We start from the raw sequence: 16866 nt of genomic DNA, 5'->3' as shown, positions 1-16866 counted from the left end.
CTATATATATATATATATATATATATATATATATATATATATATACTGACACTGCAACTAAATTACAACTGAGGAAGACAATTTTGTTTGGTAGAATTGAATATTTGCTAATCAAAACCAGTGGTTATCACAAAAATCTCTTCAAAATTTAATAGTGGACAACTTTAATGATAGATGTAGGCAATGTATATTGACTTTACTAAGTACTAAGGGTTAAAACAAGGCAAATGACATAGTAGAGTACTGCTCAAGAAACACAGATAAAGGGGCACCTGGGTGGCGCAGTCGGTTAAGCGTCCGACTTCAGCCAGATCACGGTCTCGCGGTCCATGAGTTCGAGCCCCGCGTCAGGCTCTGGGCTGATGGCTCAGAGCCTGGAGCCTGTTTCCGATTCTGTGTCTCCCTCTCTCTCTGCCCCTCCCCCGTTCATGCTCTGTCTCTCTCTGTCCCAAAAAAAAATAAATAAACGTTGAAAAAAAAATTAAAAATAAAAAAAAAAAGAAACACAGATAAAAAGCACATTTTAATTTTTTTGGTAGAAGGACCCAAATTGTTTCTGAAATGATATTTGATATAGCAAACATATTTGAGAAATCATATTCCTACCTTACAAAAGTCAATTTCTGTTTAATTTCTCAACCTTTGCAGAGAAAATAGTATAATGAATTTATAAGGGCAAAAAAGTATAAAGAACATAACTGATGAGAGTAAGATTGCTTAGAATTAAATTACTTTTTCCTTTTAAAGAGCTATCATATACAATTCTTGAGTCAGAGCATGATGTGGAAATTTAAAAAAGTCATTCCTAACCATTTTTCTTCATCAGTTTCAGTATGTTCTGGTTATCTTTTCCGTTTTCAGGTAGAGTTAGGGGAGGTGGATCAGGGAAGAAAAGAAAAATTAGAAAATTAAAAATAGTTATTTTTCCGTATTTTGCAGTTATATTTTGATACCACTTTCATCAATTAATATTTTAGTTCTTTTGTCTATGAAATGATAACATAATAGATTAATATGGTGTTTTCTACCTCATACACTTTTATATATATGTGAGTTTGTTAATGTAATAGCATTCATTTTTATAGTTTTCTGTTATTTTGAATTTGTAGGTTATATGCACAGAACGTTTTGGGAAGCCAATAGAAGATAATAGTGATGAAGTAGAAGAAAGGACTGAGAATTTTCCACGAACTCCTGAAATTCCTTTATTTTTAAGAACTCCTGAAGCTGTGAAAACACCTGAACCTTTGGAGAAATCATTGTTTCCTAAAACCCCCTCTTTTGAAATGTAGGATTTTAATCAATAATTATAATTAAAGAATCTATATACTGGGCCAATGTTATGTAAATAATTGATGGGAATAGTAAAATGTCTAGTACCTATAACTTTAAAAAGGTTTTTATATGGAATATTTCAAATACATAAAGGAGAGACTAGCATAACGAACCTCCATGTACCTATTATCCTGTTCAAATAATTATTAGCATTCTGCCATTCTTGTTCCATAGAACCTCTTCCCCATTTTTCCTACAACACTTAGATGAAGATGGCATAGATTCTGAGTACTTACCCAGTGCAATAGTATATAGATTTTAGATTTTTCCAAAGGATAAAAACTGTATGGAAAAATGTTAAATGTCAAGCTAAAAAGCAACTGTCACGTACGGTATAGCTTGTGGACATCACTGAATAATATTCCAGCTGTAATTTTCCTTTATGTTGTCTAAAGCAAGAATTGCCATCTGTCAAGTAACCTAGGTAGGCAGAAATATCTCTAACATGATTGTTTAACTTTGGAAACCACAGATTTGTAGCTTGCAGCCAAGAGAATAGTGCTGCATTTAACCTTTTTGTGTAGTTTAATCCCTTTTAAAACTACAAACCTTAAGATTCTTTTTTTTTTTATCTTAAGATATTTTAAAAACATAGGTCAAACAAATTTCACTTCAGGAATCTCTCACCCATTTTCTACTTCTGAAGTTTGAATTGTTAATAAACGTTTTATATGTGAAAGTCATGCTGTTGACTCACAGTATGTTCAAACTAGAACTCATCATCAAATCTGAGAACTGTAAAAAGAATGGCAGCCATATACTAAAACCTCTGTTTATGGATGAGAAAACTAATCTGTAAAGTTAAGTGATTCATTGATGGTCATGGAGACAGTTATGGAAGTATCTTCAGATATCTATTATATTTAACAATAGCATTAACTGTGTCTAAACATTTTATAAACTTTATGAGATGTAAATACACTATTATGCTTAGAGGAAGAGGAAACAGAATCACAGGTGATACAACTCATTAGTGATAGAGTTGTGATTCAAACCCAGGCATTTCTGCCTCCAGAATTCATGCATTTGACCACTGTGTTGTATACTGTCTTCTCTAATTATTTTTCCCAAATCATTTTCTAGTTTAACTTCCTTATGCAACAGTATGTAATGACTGACTTCTCATTAAGACTAAAATCTTGTAATTGGCTTTCAGTGTGTTGGGGACAGTATAGCCTCAAAGTTAAAAGCTTGGACTTTGAATCTGGATTGCTGAATTTAAGTTGGCATTTACATTTCTTGGAGAAAGTCATTTAACCTTTCTATGCTTCAAAATTTTCTTCTGTAAAATGGAGGTGGTAATATCTATTTCATAGAGATACTGTGAGGAATACGTAAGTTAATGCCAATGGAAATACCTAGAATAGACCCTGAACGCAGTTTAGGGTTTATTCTCAGTTGAACTTCATTGTTATCATCATCCCATACTTGATTGTTCTACTTTATTTAACATTTTTCACTTCAAACTATCTTTTTCTCAAGAGGTTTGTCACCTCAATAACTATTCCTTCCCTTTCCCTACTGTGCTAATTCTTACTTCTATGGTATTTCTTATGGTGTTTACCAGTCTGCATATTTAGTAATATATTTTTTAACATTTTTATTATTTCTTATTTCTCTGTAACAGAAATAGAAATATAATGCCTGAAGGTCAAACACAAAAGGAATCCCCTGGATTTTCTTTTCTTATGAATTATACTTCTAGATCTCCTGGATTGAATCTATTTGATTCTACATTTGATTCAGAAATCTCATCAGATCAGGTAATAGGTGGAAGCTAAAGTTTTATTTCTAAAAAATTGCACTGGAGGTGGCTCAGTCGGTTAAGCATCCAACTTTTGCTCAGGTTATGATCTCATGGCTCGTCAGTTTAAGCTCTGCATCAGGCTCTGCTGTCAGCACAGATCCCACTTCGGATCCTCTGTCCCCCTCTCTCTCTGCCCTTCCCTGCTTGCACTCTCTCTCATAAAAATAAGTAAAACATTAAAAGATGAAAATAAGAAAAATAAAAAACTGTACACTATAACTTCAAGTAATTTTAATTCTTTACTGTCAAACTGTCTTGGGGCAGAATACGAAGCACAGGCAATTTTTTAGAAGATTCTGAGTATTGGTAGAATAGCACAGTTTTCCCATTATGTTTTTGTTTTCAATTTCAGGTACCTTCAGTTGATATCTATTTATAAAAAAAAGAATCTCAGTATAGGGTTGATTTACATTGCAGTTAAAGGCACTTTAAAATAAATTTGGCTTTATAGTTCATGTGTCTACTAACCAAACTTCACATATTCTCAGTGTGAAAAATTCTCCAGGTTATTAGTTGGTATTTTTATCTACATATGTGTACATAGTAACATCATCAGTTAATTTTTTAGAAGACGTAATTTTCTTCTAATAGTGATAGTGATTCTACTATTCAGTGATAGGATAGTAAAGTGCTTATTTCTGAATTTGGCAATTGAAACTGAAAATTAAGATGTACTTTATTTGATCAGTAGAGACAGCACAGTGTAGTGGTTAAGACTACACTCTGATGCGACACTAGTTGACTATTTTCCACTGTGGAAAACTGTATGAAGTTTCCTCAGAAAGTTAAAAGTAGAACTGCCCTGGGGTGCCTGAGTAGTTAAGTCAGTTAAGTGTCTGACTTCGGCTTAGGTCATGATCTCACGGTTCGTGAGTTCGAGCCCCGCATCAGGCTCTCTGCTGTCAGCATGGAGCTTGCTTTGGATCCTCTGTCTCCCTCTGTCTTTCCCTCCCCTGCTTGCTCTCTCTTTTTTAAAAAATAGAACTGCCCTACATCCAGGAATTTTCCTATTTTATTTTGGCTCATCTTCTACTGTTTTAATGCTCAGAGAATCCTTCCTCTTGTTAAGATCTAATGAATATTTAAAATTCCATGATTTTTAATTCTGATTTGAAGGGATACATGCACCCTGATGTTATAGCAGCATTATCAACAATAGCCAAATTGGGGTGCCTGGGTGGCTCAGTTGGTTAAGCATCTGACTCTTGATTTCAGCTTAGGTTGTGATCTATTGGTTTGTGGGACAAAGCCCCACAATGGGCTCTGCGTTGGCAGTGTAGAACCTGCTTGGGATTCTTTCTCCCTCTTTCTGTGCACCTCCTTTGCTTGTGTGTGAGTGTGCCCTCTCTCTCTCTCTCTCTCTCTTAAAATAAATAAACATTTTTTGAAAACTAAAAAAAATAAAACAAAATAGCCAAATTATGGAAGGAACCCCAAATGTCCATCGATTGATGAATGGGTAAAGAGGATGTGGTGTGTGTACACACACACACACACACACACACACACACACACACACACGAGTATTAGTCATCAGAAAGAATAAAATCTTGCCATTTGTAATGACTGAATGGAGCTAGAGCATATCATACTAAGTGAAATAAGTCAGTCAGAGAAACACAAATACCATATGATTTCACTCATATGTGGAATTTAAGAAACAAAACAAATGAACAGAGGAGCCTGGGTGGCTTAGTCTGTTGGGTGTCCAACTTCGGTTCAGGTCATGATCTTGCAGTCTGGTCCGTGGGTTCGAGCCCTGCGTCGGGCTCTGTGCTGACAGCTCAGAGCCTGGAGGCTGCTTCGGATTCTGTCTTCCTCTCTCTCTCTGGTCCTCCCATGCTCACGCTCTCTCAAAAATGAATAAACGTTAAAAAAAAAACCACAGATGAACATAGAGGAAAAAAAGAGAGGGAAACCAGAAAATAGACTCTTAATTAGAGATAAATAGGTAATGGAAATATACTTTAAATATAAAGATAAAAACTGGTTGAAAGTAAATGAATGGAAAAAGATATATCATAAAAACTAAGTGAGAGAAGGTCACAATGGCTATACTTACATCATTTTAGATAATCTTCAAGACAGAGAATATTGCTAGAGATCATGAAGGGCATTTCTTAAGGACAAAAGGGCCAGTTCTCTAGGAAGATACAACAATGACAAATGTGTATGTGCCTAATGACAACTTCAAAATACAGAAACAAAAGCAGAGCATAAGGAAGTCAATGTTACTGTAATAGCAATGTCATGGGACAGATGATAGCTGTACATGTGATGAACATAGCATAATGTATAAACTTGTCAATTCACTAAGTTGTACACCCAAAACTAATATAACATTGTATATTAACTATAAAAAATATTAAGAAACAAAATTGACTTAATTAAATGGAGAAATAGAAAAAAACATAAAAGTAGTTGGCGATTTTTAATAAAAAACCCCCTCTAAGCAATTGATTGAATTAGACAACATAATCAATAAAGATCTATAAAATCTGAACAACACCATCAACCCTCTTGACCTGACATTTATAGAACAACACATCCAGCAACTGCAGCTTATGCAGGCATACCTTGTTTTATTGTACTTTGCAGATACTGCTTTCCTGTAAAGGTTTGTGGTAACCCTGTGTCAGGCAAATCTGCTAGCATCATTTTTCCAACAGCATTTGCTCACTTTTTTCTCTGTGTCACATTTTGATAATTCTGACAATATTTCAAACTTTTTCATTACTATTTGTTATGGTGGTCTATGATCAGTAATTATAACTCACTGAAAGCTCAGATGAAGGTTAGCATTTTTTTTAGCAATAAAGTATGGTATTTTAAAATTTATGTGCATTTTTTAGACATAATGTTATTGCACACTTACTAGATTACAGTATAGTGTAAACACAACTTTTATATGCATTGGGAAACCAAAAAATTCTTTTGGCTTGCTTTATTGTGATACATTTTTGTGATGGTCTGGAACTAAACTCATAATATTTCTGAGGTGTGCCTCTATATTCTTTTCAAGTGCTAATGGTACATTCACCAAGACCATATTCTGAACCATAAAATGAGTCTTAATAATTTAAAAGGATTGAAATCATACAGAGTACATTGTCTGCTCACAATATAATTAAATTAGAAATCAATAATAAGGTAGAAGGAAAAACCTGAATAATTAGGTCGTAGGCCAAAGAAGAAATCATGAGAGAAATTAGAAAAGATTTTGAAATGATTATGAAAAATTCGGTGTATCAAAATTGTAGGATGTTGCCCAAACCAGAACAAAACCATAGCTTTAACTAATTTAGTTTATATTTAAATAATTCAATTAATGGAAAAGAAGAAAGGTCTAAAATCAGTGATGTAAGTTTTCACCTTGAAAATCTAGAAAAGGAAGAACAAAATAAGCCCAAAGTAAATAGAATGGCAAAATAAGGGGGATAAGAGACATTAATGAAATAGAAAACAAGCAATAGAGAAAATTGACAAAGCCAATTGGTTGGTTCCTTGAAAAAAAATTGAGAGTTTATAAAGTCATCATTAGACTGATAAAAAGATAAGACAATTTATACATTTTATGAATGAAATAGTATTATAGATTTACAGACATTAATAATAAGATAATATTGTGGAAAATAAGTCTGGTGAAGGGAAACCTAGAGCAAGCAAAGTGTGGTAATGGTACAAGGATTGATAAATTGATCAGTGGTATGGGCTAAAAGTCTTGGAACTTTAAATATTCATCAGATCTTAAGAAGAGGAAGGATTCTCTGAGCATTAAAACAGTGGAAGATGAGCCAAAAGAAAATAGAAGGGTTTGGTTCCATATAAAATTGTTATATTTTAATTTCTTTTTATTTTTAAGAGAGAGGAAGCATGGGGGAGAGGGATGGAGAGAGAGAGAGAGAGAGAGAGAGAGAGAGAGAGAAGCTTAAGGAGGCTCCACACTCAGTGCTGAGCCCAATGTGGGGCTTGATCCCCCAATCCTGGGATCATGAGCTGAGTTGAAATCAGGAGTCGGATACTCAACCAACTGAGCCACCCATGTGCCCCTGTTAAAAAAATTTTTTAAGGCAAAATGATAATGTGATATGCAATATTTGCAATAATAGTAGAAGAGATTAATATCTTTCATATATGAAGAGCTTATAGAGATTAATAAGATATATACAAGTTCTTTAGGTGAATAAATCATGGAAAAATAATTCAAGTGACTTATAAAATCTCCAGGAAAAACAGTTTTCCTTATTGTCAAAAAATATAAATCTGTGCATAACAGTATTTATTCAAGTGTAATTTGTATTAGAAAAAAAAAAAAACAGAGGTAACCTAAATGTCTAAATTGAAAGAATGATTGCAAACCAAGAAACAGTCGCTTAACTATAGAGAACAAACTGTTAGTTACCACAGGAGAGATGGATGGGGGGATGAGTCAAATAGGTGATGGGGATTATGCAGGGTGATGAGCACCAGGTGTTGTATGTAAGTGTTGAATCACTAAATTGTACACCTGAAATTTATATTATACTGTATGTTAACTAACTAGAATTTAAGTAAAAACTTAAAAAAAACTGTATGGTATGTCCATATAGAAGAATATTAAAATGCCATGAAAAGAATCTGGTTTTGGAAGAAGAATGACATGGGAAAATGCTCATAATGCAACATTAAGAGAAAAAAATGGGTCAGAAAACTATGTTGTCATATCTATGTCATGATCCCATTTAAAAAAAAAAACTTTTACAGAGAAAACAGACTCTTTTGGCAGCAAAACTTGATATTTCCTATTATCCTCATATTTCCTATTTCCTATTTCCTCATATTTCCTATTACTTTTATAGGCAAGAAAACAATACCAAGAACCTGATTTGTAAAAGGCCTTCAGAGTAAAGCAAAAATTAGAATTTTAGGTTATATAAGGGCGCCTGGGTGGCTCAGTTGGTTAAACATCTGACTTCAGCTGAGGTCATGATCTCACAGTTCGTGGGTTTGACCCCCCACATTGGGCTCTGTGCTGACAGCTCAGAGCCTGGAGCCTGCTTCAGATTCTGTGTCTCCCTCTCTCTGTCCCTCTCCCACTCACACTCTGTCTCTCTCTCTCAAAAAAAAAAAAAAACATTAAAAAAATTTTAGGTTATATTAATATTCCAAAGTAGGAACTATTTTTAGCACAATATATACACCTTTTAAGATTTTATCCATTGCCAGAATGAAATCAATAAGCCTTCTTTTAGGCTAAATGATAGGTTTTAAAGATAGATTTCTTTTTTAAAGTACAGTAGTATCGGGGCACCTGGGTGGGTCAGTTGGTTAAGCGTCCGACTTCAGCTCAGGTCATGATCTCGCGGTCCGTGAGTTCGAGCCCCGCGTCGGGCTCTGGGCTGATGGCTCAGAGCCTGGAGCCTGCTTCCGATTCTGTGTCTCCCTCTCTATCTGCCCCTCCCCCGTTCATGCTCTGTCTCTGTCTCAAAAATAAATAAACGTTAAAAAAAATTAAAAAAAAAAACAAAAAAAAGTACAGTAGTACACTATATAGAATGTTGCCATTAAAAAAAAAGAATGTTGCCATTTTTGTCTACTCTAATTATGCTTATTAGAAAAATTAGGGTTTATATTCAAATACAAATGTCATATTTGCTGTTCTACTGACTTCATGAGTAATATTGAATGGAAATTATTTTTCAGTTTAATGAACATTATTCTGCGGGAAATTTAAATCCTCTTTCATCACAACAAGAAATTGGTAAGTGATTTGAAGTTTGCTACATATAGAAACATGTTACTTTCTCCACTTTGTATTTAGTTTGTCTCTGATTTTTCTCAGCTTATTCTTTTAAAATTCTATTACTTCTGCATCACTCACTAATCATTTTTTGTAGTAATTTAGCATCTTCTGTCACTACTCTACCAAATTCTCTAATATTACTGGTGAGTTAACAATTATCAAACATTATGGGTATTTTGTATTTATTATCATACTCAGTATCTTTGCAGCATGTGATATAGTTGACTCTTCTCATCCTTCTGAAGTTTTTGGGTTTCATCCTCTCTCTCTGGTGCTTACTTTTTATTGGATCTTCTTTCTTCTTTTATCCTATGATTAATGGATTCATTCAACATATAAATATAAACATATATGTGTATACATATAGTATATTTCATATGCAGTACTGCTTTGGCTCTGATGATAGGATAGTGGACAAGAATGCAAAGTTCTCATAGGGTTTTTGTTCTAGTGGGAGAAACTGAAAGTAGACAAACGATTATATGTCAGGTAGTGCACTAAACAACAGTAGATATTGGTAGACTCACACGTTACAACTTTTAATCTTAGATTTACTTAGCTTTATAGAAAGATACAGGATAGGAAATAACAGCATGTACAGTGTCTTTATCTCATTAAGAGGCCCACCAGCTACCCAAATAATAAGGTTTCATTTGCCACATCACTCACACAAGACATGTAAAGCTACTATGGACAAAAGGCGTGGTGCATAACAGAAAATCTGCAACCTCAGTTTCCCACCAGTCTTTTAATATCATTCTAGTCATAAGGTCCAAGGACTGCATCCTAACTCACAGCTCACCTAATTCAGGTGCAGTCTCACACTAAACAAGGAAGACACAGCATTTACTTTAATTCCATATTTTTTAAGAAAATAGACCTATGAGAATTCCAACTTCAAGGTCATTCTTCCAGGTGGGCTTGGATCAATGCAGGCTTGATGTTTGCTTTTTACTTACTGTGGATGATCAGCATTATGAAGAAAAGTAAACGGAATAAGGGAAATAGGGAGTATTTGGATTGGGCGGTTGGTTACTCTGTTACAAGGGAGTCAGGGAAGGCATCACTAAAAGGCAGCCATTGAGCAAAAACCTGAAGGAGGTGCCAGGTACAAGCTATGTGGTTAAGTGTTCTAGGCAGAGGGTGCAAAGGTCTTGAGATGAGAGCATACTCAGCATGTGTGTTGAATAGTGGGTAAATTGGTATGATTGGAATCAAATAAGGCGTGAGAAACTGGTAGGAAATTAGAGAGGTTGGAGGGAGAGCAAACCATATGGGGCCCTAAGACAATTAAGGACTTTGGGTTTTTTTCCTAATGAGATGAGCAGTTTATTGGAAAGTTTTGAGCAAAGGACTGAAATGATTTAATAGGTTTTAAGAGCATTATTTGGCTACTGTATGGAGAATGGACTATATGGAAACAAGGGTGAAACCAGGGAGATTTATTAGGAAGTAATTAAAATACTACAGGTGAAAATTAATGGTGGCAAGGATAGTGGTAGTGGAAGTGGTGAGAAGAGGTTGGATTTGGTCATTAAGCTTTCTGAAGGTAGAGTTGTAAGGATTTGCTAATGGACAGGACGTAAGGATTAAGAGATAGAAATAAGGATGATACAAAGAAGATTTTGATGACATCAAGAATGGAACTGCCACTTACTGAAATATGGAAGGCCATATGTTAGAGACCAACAGGAGCTGGGAGTTTAGTTTTGGAAGTGTTATCAACTGAAAAGCCTCTGTTAGATAGCTAAGTAAAAGTAAAGTAAGAAATTGTATATATGAATTTGGAATTCAGCAAGGTGAAGACATAAATTTTGAAATTGTCATAAATGACATTTAATGCTATGAGACCAGAATGAATATACCAATTGTAGACATTCTTTTAATTAAACCTTATTTAATAAAATTAGAATGTTAATATTCTCTCCTTTGACATTCTTATTCATTTGACACTCATTCACTTCAGCACTTTCAAATATTATAATACAGGTGATGACCAAATTCCTGTGTTCCCTCCCTGACTTTTCCTAAACTTTAGGACCTTATGTTTTTAGTCTTTTTTTCCCCCAGTTTGTTAATATAATTGACATACATCACTGTACAAATTTAAGATGTACTGCATAATGGTTTGACTTACAGACGTTTTAAAATTATTACTGTAATAAGTTTAGTGAGTATCCAGCATCCCATATAGATATAATAAAAAGAGGGGCGCCTGGGTGGCGCAGTCGGTTGAGCGTCCGACTTCAGCCAGGTCACGATCTCGCGGTCCGTGAGTTCGAGCCCCGCGTCGGGCTCTGGGCTGACGGCTCAGAGCCTGGAGCCTGTTTCCGATTCTGTGTCTCCCTCTCTCTCTGCCCCTCCCCCGTTCATGCTCTGTCTCTCTCTGTCCCAAAAATAAATAAACGTTGAAAAAAAAAATTTAAAAAGAAAAAGCAAAAAAAATTTTTCTTTGTGATGAGAACTCTTAGGATTTACTCTCTTAATATCTTTCCTATATATCATACAGCAGTGTTAACTATAGTCATCATGTTTTAGTTACTTCCATAGTACTTATTTATCTTAGAACTGGAAGTTTGTATCTTTTGACCACCTTCCTCCAAATTCCCCTCCCCCTCCTCCCACCTCTGGTAATCACAAATCTGAATTTTTTTTCTATGGGTTTCCCTTCCCTTTCCTTCAGTTCCACATGTAAGTGAAATCATACATCATTTGTCTTTCTCTGTCTGACTTACTTCAATTAGTATAATGCCCTTAAGGTCCATCAGTGTTGTTTTAAATGGCAAGATGTCCTTGTTTTTTTATGGCTTAATATTCCATTGTGTGTGTGTGTGTGTGTGTGTGTGTGTGTGTGTGTATCTATCTATCTATCTATCTATACATAGATAGATATACACCTCACAACTGTTTTGTCCATTCATTAGCTGATGGACACTTAAGTTGTTTCTATGTCTTAGCTATTATAAATTATGCTGCTATGAACACGGAGGTACACTAATCTTTTTGAGTCAATGTTTTCATTTCCTTTGGATATATTCCCAGAGTAGAATTGCTGGGTCATATGGTTGTTCTATTTTTAACTTTTTAAGAATCCTCCATACTGTTTTCCATAGTGGCTATATCAATTTACAATCCTACCAATGGTGTACAAGTGTTCCCTTTTCTGTACGTCCTTGCCAGCATTTGTTATCTCTTGTCTTTTTGATGATGAGCATTCTAACAGGTATGAGATGAATTCTCATTGTGGTTTCGATTTGCATTTCACTAATGACTTGTGATGTTGAGCATCCTTTCATATGCCTGTTGGCCACCATAGTACCTGTTGGCCTTTTGGAAAAATGTCTATCCAGGTCATTTGCCTATTTTTAATTGGATTTTTTGTTTTTTTGCTACTGATTTGTATGGGGTCTTTATGTATTTTGGATATTAATCCCCCTTATCACATACATGATTTGCAAATATTTTTCCTATTCCATAGGTTGTCTTTTAACTTTCACTTTGTTGTTTCTTTTGCTGTGCAGAAGCTTTTTAATTTGATGTAGTTACACTTGTCTGTTTTTTATTTTATTGGTTATGCTGTAGTATCATACCCAAAAAGTCAAGACAGTGGCAAGGAGCTTTGTTCCTATGTTTTCTTTTAGGACATTCATGGTTTTAGGTCTTACATTTAAGTCTTTAATCCATTTCACGTTAATTTTTGTGAGTGGTATAGGGATCTAGTTTCATCCTTTTTACATGTTAGTATCCCAATTTTCTCAGCACTATTTATTGAAGAGACTGTCTTTTCTCTGTCCTTAACTCCCTTGTCAAATATTAGTTGACTGTATATGCAAGCCCTGTTCTGTTGATCTGCTTGTTTTTGTGCCAGTGCCATATTGTTTTGATTAATATTAGCTTTGTAGTTTAATTGAAACCAGGAAGTATAATGCCTCCCATTTTGTTCTTCTTTTGCAGGATTGTTTGGCTTTTGGGAGTTTTTTGTGGTTGTGTATAAATTTGGGGAGGGTTTTTTCTAATTCTATAAAAAATGCCATTGGAATCTTGGTAGGGATTGCATTGAATCTATAGATGGCTTTCAGTGGTATTGATATTTTAACAATATTAATTCTTCCAATATATGAACACAGGGTACTTTTCCGTATATTTGTACCTTCTATAATTTCTTTCATCAGTGTCTTGTAGTTTTCAGAGTAGAGATCTTTCACCATTCTTGGTTAAGTTTATTCCTAAATATTTTATTCTGTACAATATTTGCAATATTACTCTATTGTAAAGAGGATTATTTTTTAAAATTTCTTTTTCAGATTATTGTTAGCGTATAGAAATGTTACTGATTTTTGTGTATTAATTTTGTATCCTGCAACTTTGCTGAATTCATTGATTAGATCTAACAGGTTTTTTGGTAGAGTCTCTAGGATTTTCTACATATAAAATCACATTATTTTCCCTAGTTAATATCTTTAGTGGCTCCCCATGGAGTATCAAATTATGCTCCTTTTTTTCTAACCTTGCTCCAACATACCTTTTAAGCCTTTTCTTTTATAAGAATAATGTATGCTTTTGGCCAAACTAAAGAATTCACTGCATCCCAAATATGCCTGTACTTTCTTACCCATTTTTTTCTTCCTGAAATCCTCAATTTCTAATTCTTTCTAACTATCTGTTAAAAACCAAGTTCCATAAATCCTTTTGTCTTCAGCCTTTCATTCCAAAAAAATGTCTCCTTCACTTTTCTGAATGTTTCTTTTTTATTTACTTTTTGAATATTCTACTCTCTGTTATTATTTATGAATATATATAAAATCTCTCCTAATCACAGGTCTTTGAGGACAGGGGTTCTGTTTTACTCACCTTTGAATTGTCCACAGCACCTTGCACAGTAATCTACTATTTTATTTATAATGAACATGGGAGTTTTATGAAGACTTCATATGAACTTCTTTTCTTCTGAAATTAAATGTAAACATCAAATTCATTTATTCAAAGGCAGATTTAAGCTTTTAGTTCTTTCTGAATCTATAGCTATATTAGAGCTACTTTCCTTTATTTTAGTATTATGGATGTACACTGAAGTCAGTGGAAAAATGGAGAGAGGAAGAACTCAGGTATATGGTAATCAGTCAGTCCATCTGTCTATCTAACCATCCCTCCATCTATCTCTTCTACTTCTGGTTGGTTCACCTTTATTTAGAATGAAATAATTGAGATGTTTAAAGATATATGAAACTTCAAAGTGCCACAAAATAAATTATTTTGCTTAATGTACTAATTGAATTGTTTCTCTATGGAAGAAATACAGGTGCTTTAAAAGACTTGCTTCAAATAAGGTTTTAGATTACTGTGCATTTTATGTTGTTTAGTAATAATTAAGAATTCTAATTAAGATATTTAAAATATTTTTATTTTTATCGTCTTACATAATATAATGAATGAGAAACAATATTTTTCCTTAGGGGCAATTTTTAGAGTCGTTAAAATTATTTACGTAAAGTTGATTTCAAAAATTCCTTTTGAAGTGCTTGCTTCGGCAGCACATATACAAAAATTCCTTTTGAAACTATAGAAGCTTTTTCACTGTTCTGTCCATTTCACTGTTCTATCCATTTCCTTCGGTACTACAAACAATACATTGTAGTAACTCATCAATAATAGTTGAGTAAATTTGACTCCTGCAGTTATCTCTCAGACCCAGCATTTCTTTCTCCATTCCCTTTGCTATGACTGTAAGACCAAGCTTTCGTCATCCCTTTCCTGTTATTCTGACTTCTAAATGCTCTACTATTTCAACCTTTCTACACATTCTTTCCTTAGTAATCCTTATAAAGCAGTTCAAATCCTGTCATAGCTCCACTTGAAAACTTTTAATGGCTTCCTCTTACATATCAAATAAAGTCCAGATTCTGTAGTTGGACATTCAGCAGTCTTTCCAAGCTCATCTTCATTAATACCCTTTTAATGACTATTATTTCTTAGTTCTCCTGACGAGCTGAATTGATTTCTGTTATCCTTATACTTCTTATGCATGCCTGTTTCTGTGCCTCTGTGGTATTCTCTCCATTTGAGGTGCTTTACCCTTTTTTCTACCATATATACTGGCCCTTTTTATACTTGTGTTCCAATTACTCGAAAATAGGGTTTAAGTTTGAATCTATTTGTTTTTTCATAGTACAAAGGACAATTCTTTGCCCATAGGAGGAATATAGTTAAGTATCTGCTTAATAAGCAATAAGATGTTACCCTACGCATTGTTTGCAGCATACTGTAACTTAGTAGGTTATGCAAATTATGTAGCATGAATAGCATGATATTATAATATTTACCTTCCTCAGGAAACTTATTTGGGAAACCAGAAGGAGAAGATGCCTTTACATTTTCTTTTTCATCAGACTCTTCAACTCATACATTTGGAACTGGAAAAGATGATTTTAGTTTTCCATTTTCATTTGAACAGGATCAAAACTCAACACCTTCTTCTGTAAAAGGTTTTTCATCTTCCTCACAAAATACAACGCAATTTACCTTTTTTTGAACTAATTACTAATTTCTTGAATTATTTAACTGCTCTGTAACTATCTAGGGCATAAATTTACATTATTACTTTAAAAATGAAGACTACTTTATTTTGTTGGCTAAAGCAATAATAGGTTAGCATAGTTACATTATTTGATTATATATTTAAATATTGATGGAAATTAAGCCTATGTCATCTAATTTTATTTTATTTGCAGCATTTGCTATCATTATTTTGGTTTTGATTTTGCAAGCCATATTTAGGCAGAATTAATAGAATTTGATACTTTTCCATTAATATTTACTATAAATATTAAACCTGCTTCTCCCCAGAACCTAAGTTTCATTCTTGTAGTAATTTAGGTGCTTTGATAAGAATGAAAACTTCAGGCCATCAGAAGATGGCAGTAACTATGCAGAATTAATGATGAGGTATACTTTGTACCTTAGCTACTAAAAAATGCTCTTAAAATTACTGTGCTTCACTATAAAGAGTGGTGGTACTTCAAAAAAAAGTGTGGCACATCAGTGATAATTTCACATAATTTATTTTATTGATAGTGAATTAAATCTGTTATTTTTTTGAATACAACAAATAATAAAATTCTAATTTTATCAGTTATTCTAATATCTTTAATGGAAAGAAATTAATGTGAAGGGCTAGAGTAATTTCTGAGAATTAGATTGTTGTATTAATGATGATACTGTTATATTTTTTGCTTAAACTTTTTTGAAAAACATTTAAAATTTTGTTTTCTGTCTCTAACAAAAAAACTCACCTTTATGTTTTATATGCAGTATTTGCTTGTCAATTATATAGATAAATGAAGATATTTAAAATTTGATGAAATTATATAAGCATAACGTTCAATGTCTTTGTATTTTGTAAATTAGTTATATAGAGTTATTGAGTAATAAAAAGTCTGACTCCATATTTTGGTGTGTGAATGCTCACAAGCTTTAAGCTTCACCGCACTTTCTTCCCCTTCTGCCCCATATCTGATCAATCTGGTAAGAAAGCCCAGGTTCCCACCTTTGGCACTAGTGGGAAGTTCAAACCATGTATAGGAACTCTTGTTTTGGCCCCATCCCACACCACCTTAAAAACCCACAGTCAGTGTCTGATCTCTCTGATGTCTCTGATCTCTGAAGCCATTTTCAGAGAACTAGATAGGCCTGGCCTGCTTTCTCCAGAAAACGTCATTATGTGCGTAATAAACCTTTTCATACCCTACTGGGGTGTGTGTGATATCATCAGTCTCAATATACAAAGCATATTTGGAGTGAGAGTCTCTCTTGTTTCTTGAGGGTGTCCACAACACATGACAATTGTATGAAATTAAGCTTTCCCAAAGACTTTTAGAAGTCAGAGAAATGATTTAGCTAATTACAGAAAGAATTTAAGAAAACTTTGGACTGTGTGTTTTTAAAA

At 33.8% G+C, this 16866-nt stretch overlaps 1 protein-coding gene across 6 annotated transcripts in view; it reads left to right on the top strand.

The window, feature by feature from the left end:
- The window catches only part of CUNH14orf39 (chromosome unknown C14orf39 homolog), a 52621-nt gene extending 36255 nt beyond the window's left edge, over positions 1-16366 (top strand). For 5 of the 6 annotated variants that reach the window (XM_040477315.1, XM_040477310.1, XM_040477313.1 and 2 more), the window contains 5 exons: positions 1110-1288; positions 2963-3098; positions 8825-8882; positions 13977-14036; positions 15254-16366. In XM_040477315.1, the coding sequence (XP_040333249.1) occupies positions 1110-1288; positions 2963-3098; positions 8825-8882; positions 13977-14036; positions 15254-15453 (633 nt within the window). In that variant the 3' untranslated portion in view covers positions 15454-16366. The remainder of the gene's footprint in view (positions 1-1109; positions 1289-2962; positions 3099-8824; positions 8883-13976; positions 14037-15253) is intronic. The other variant, XM_040477314.1, reaches the window with a different exon arrangement.
- The last annotated feature ends 500 nt before the right edge of the window (positions 16367-16866 follow it).

This window comes from Herpailurus yagouaroundi, unplaced genomic scaffold (assembly GCF_014898765.1).
Source record: "Herpailurus yagouaroundi ecotype Mexico unplaced genomic scaffold, PumYag 141, whole genome shotgun sequence".
In the NCBI taxonomy this organism is placed as follows: Eukaryota; Metazoa; Chordata; class Mammalia; order Carnivora; family Felidae; genus Herpailurus; species Herpailurus yagouaroundi.
The sequence above is the reverse complement of the archived record's forward strand: the minus strand, read 5'-3'. Positions and strand labels throughout refer to the sequence as shown.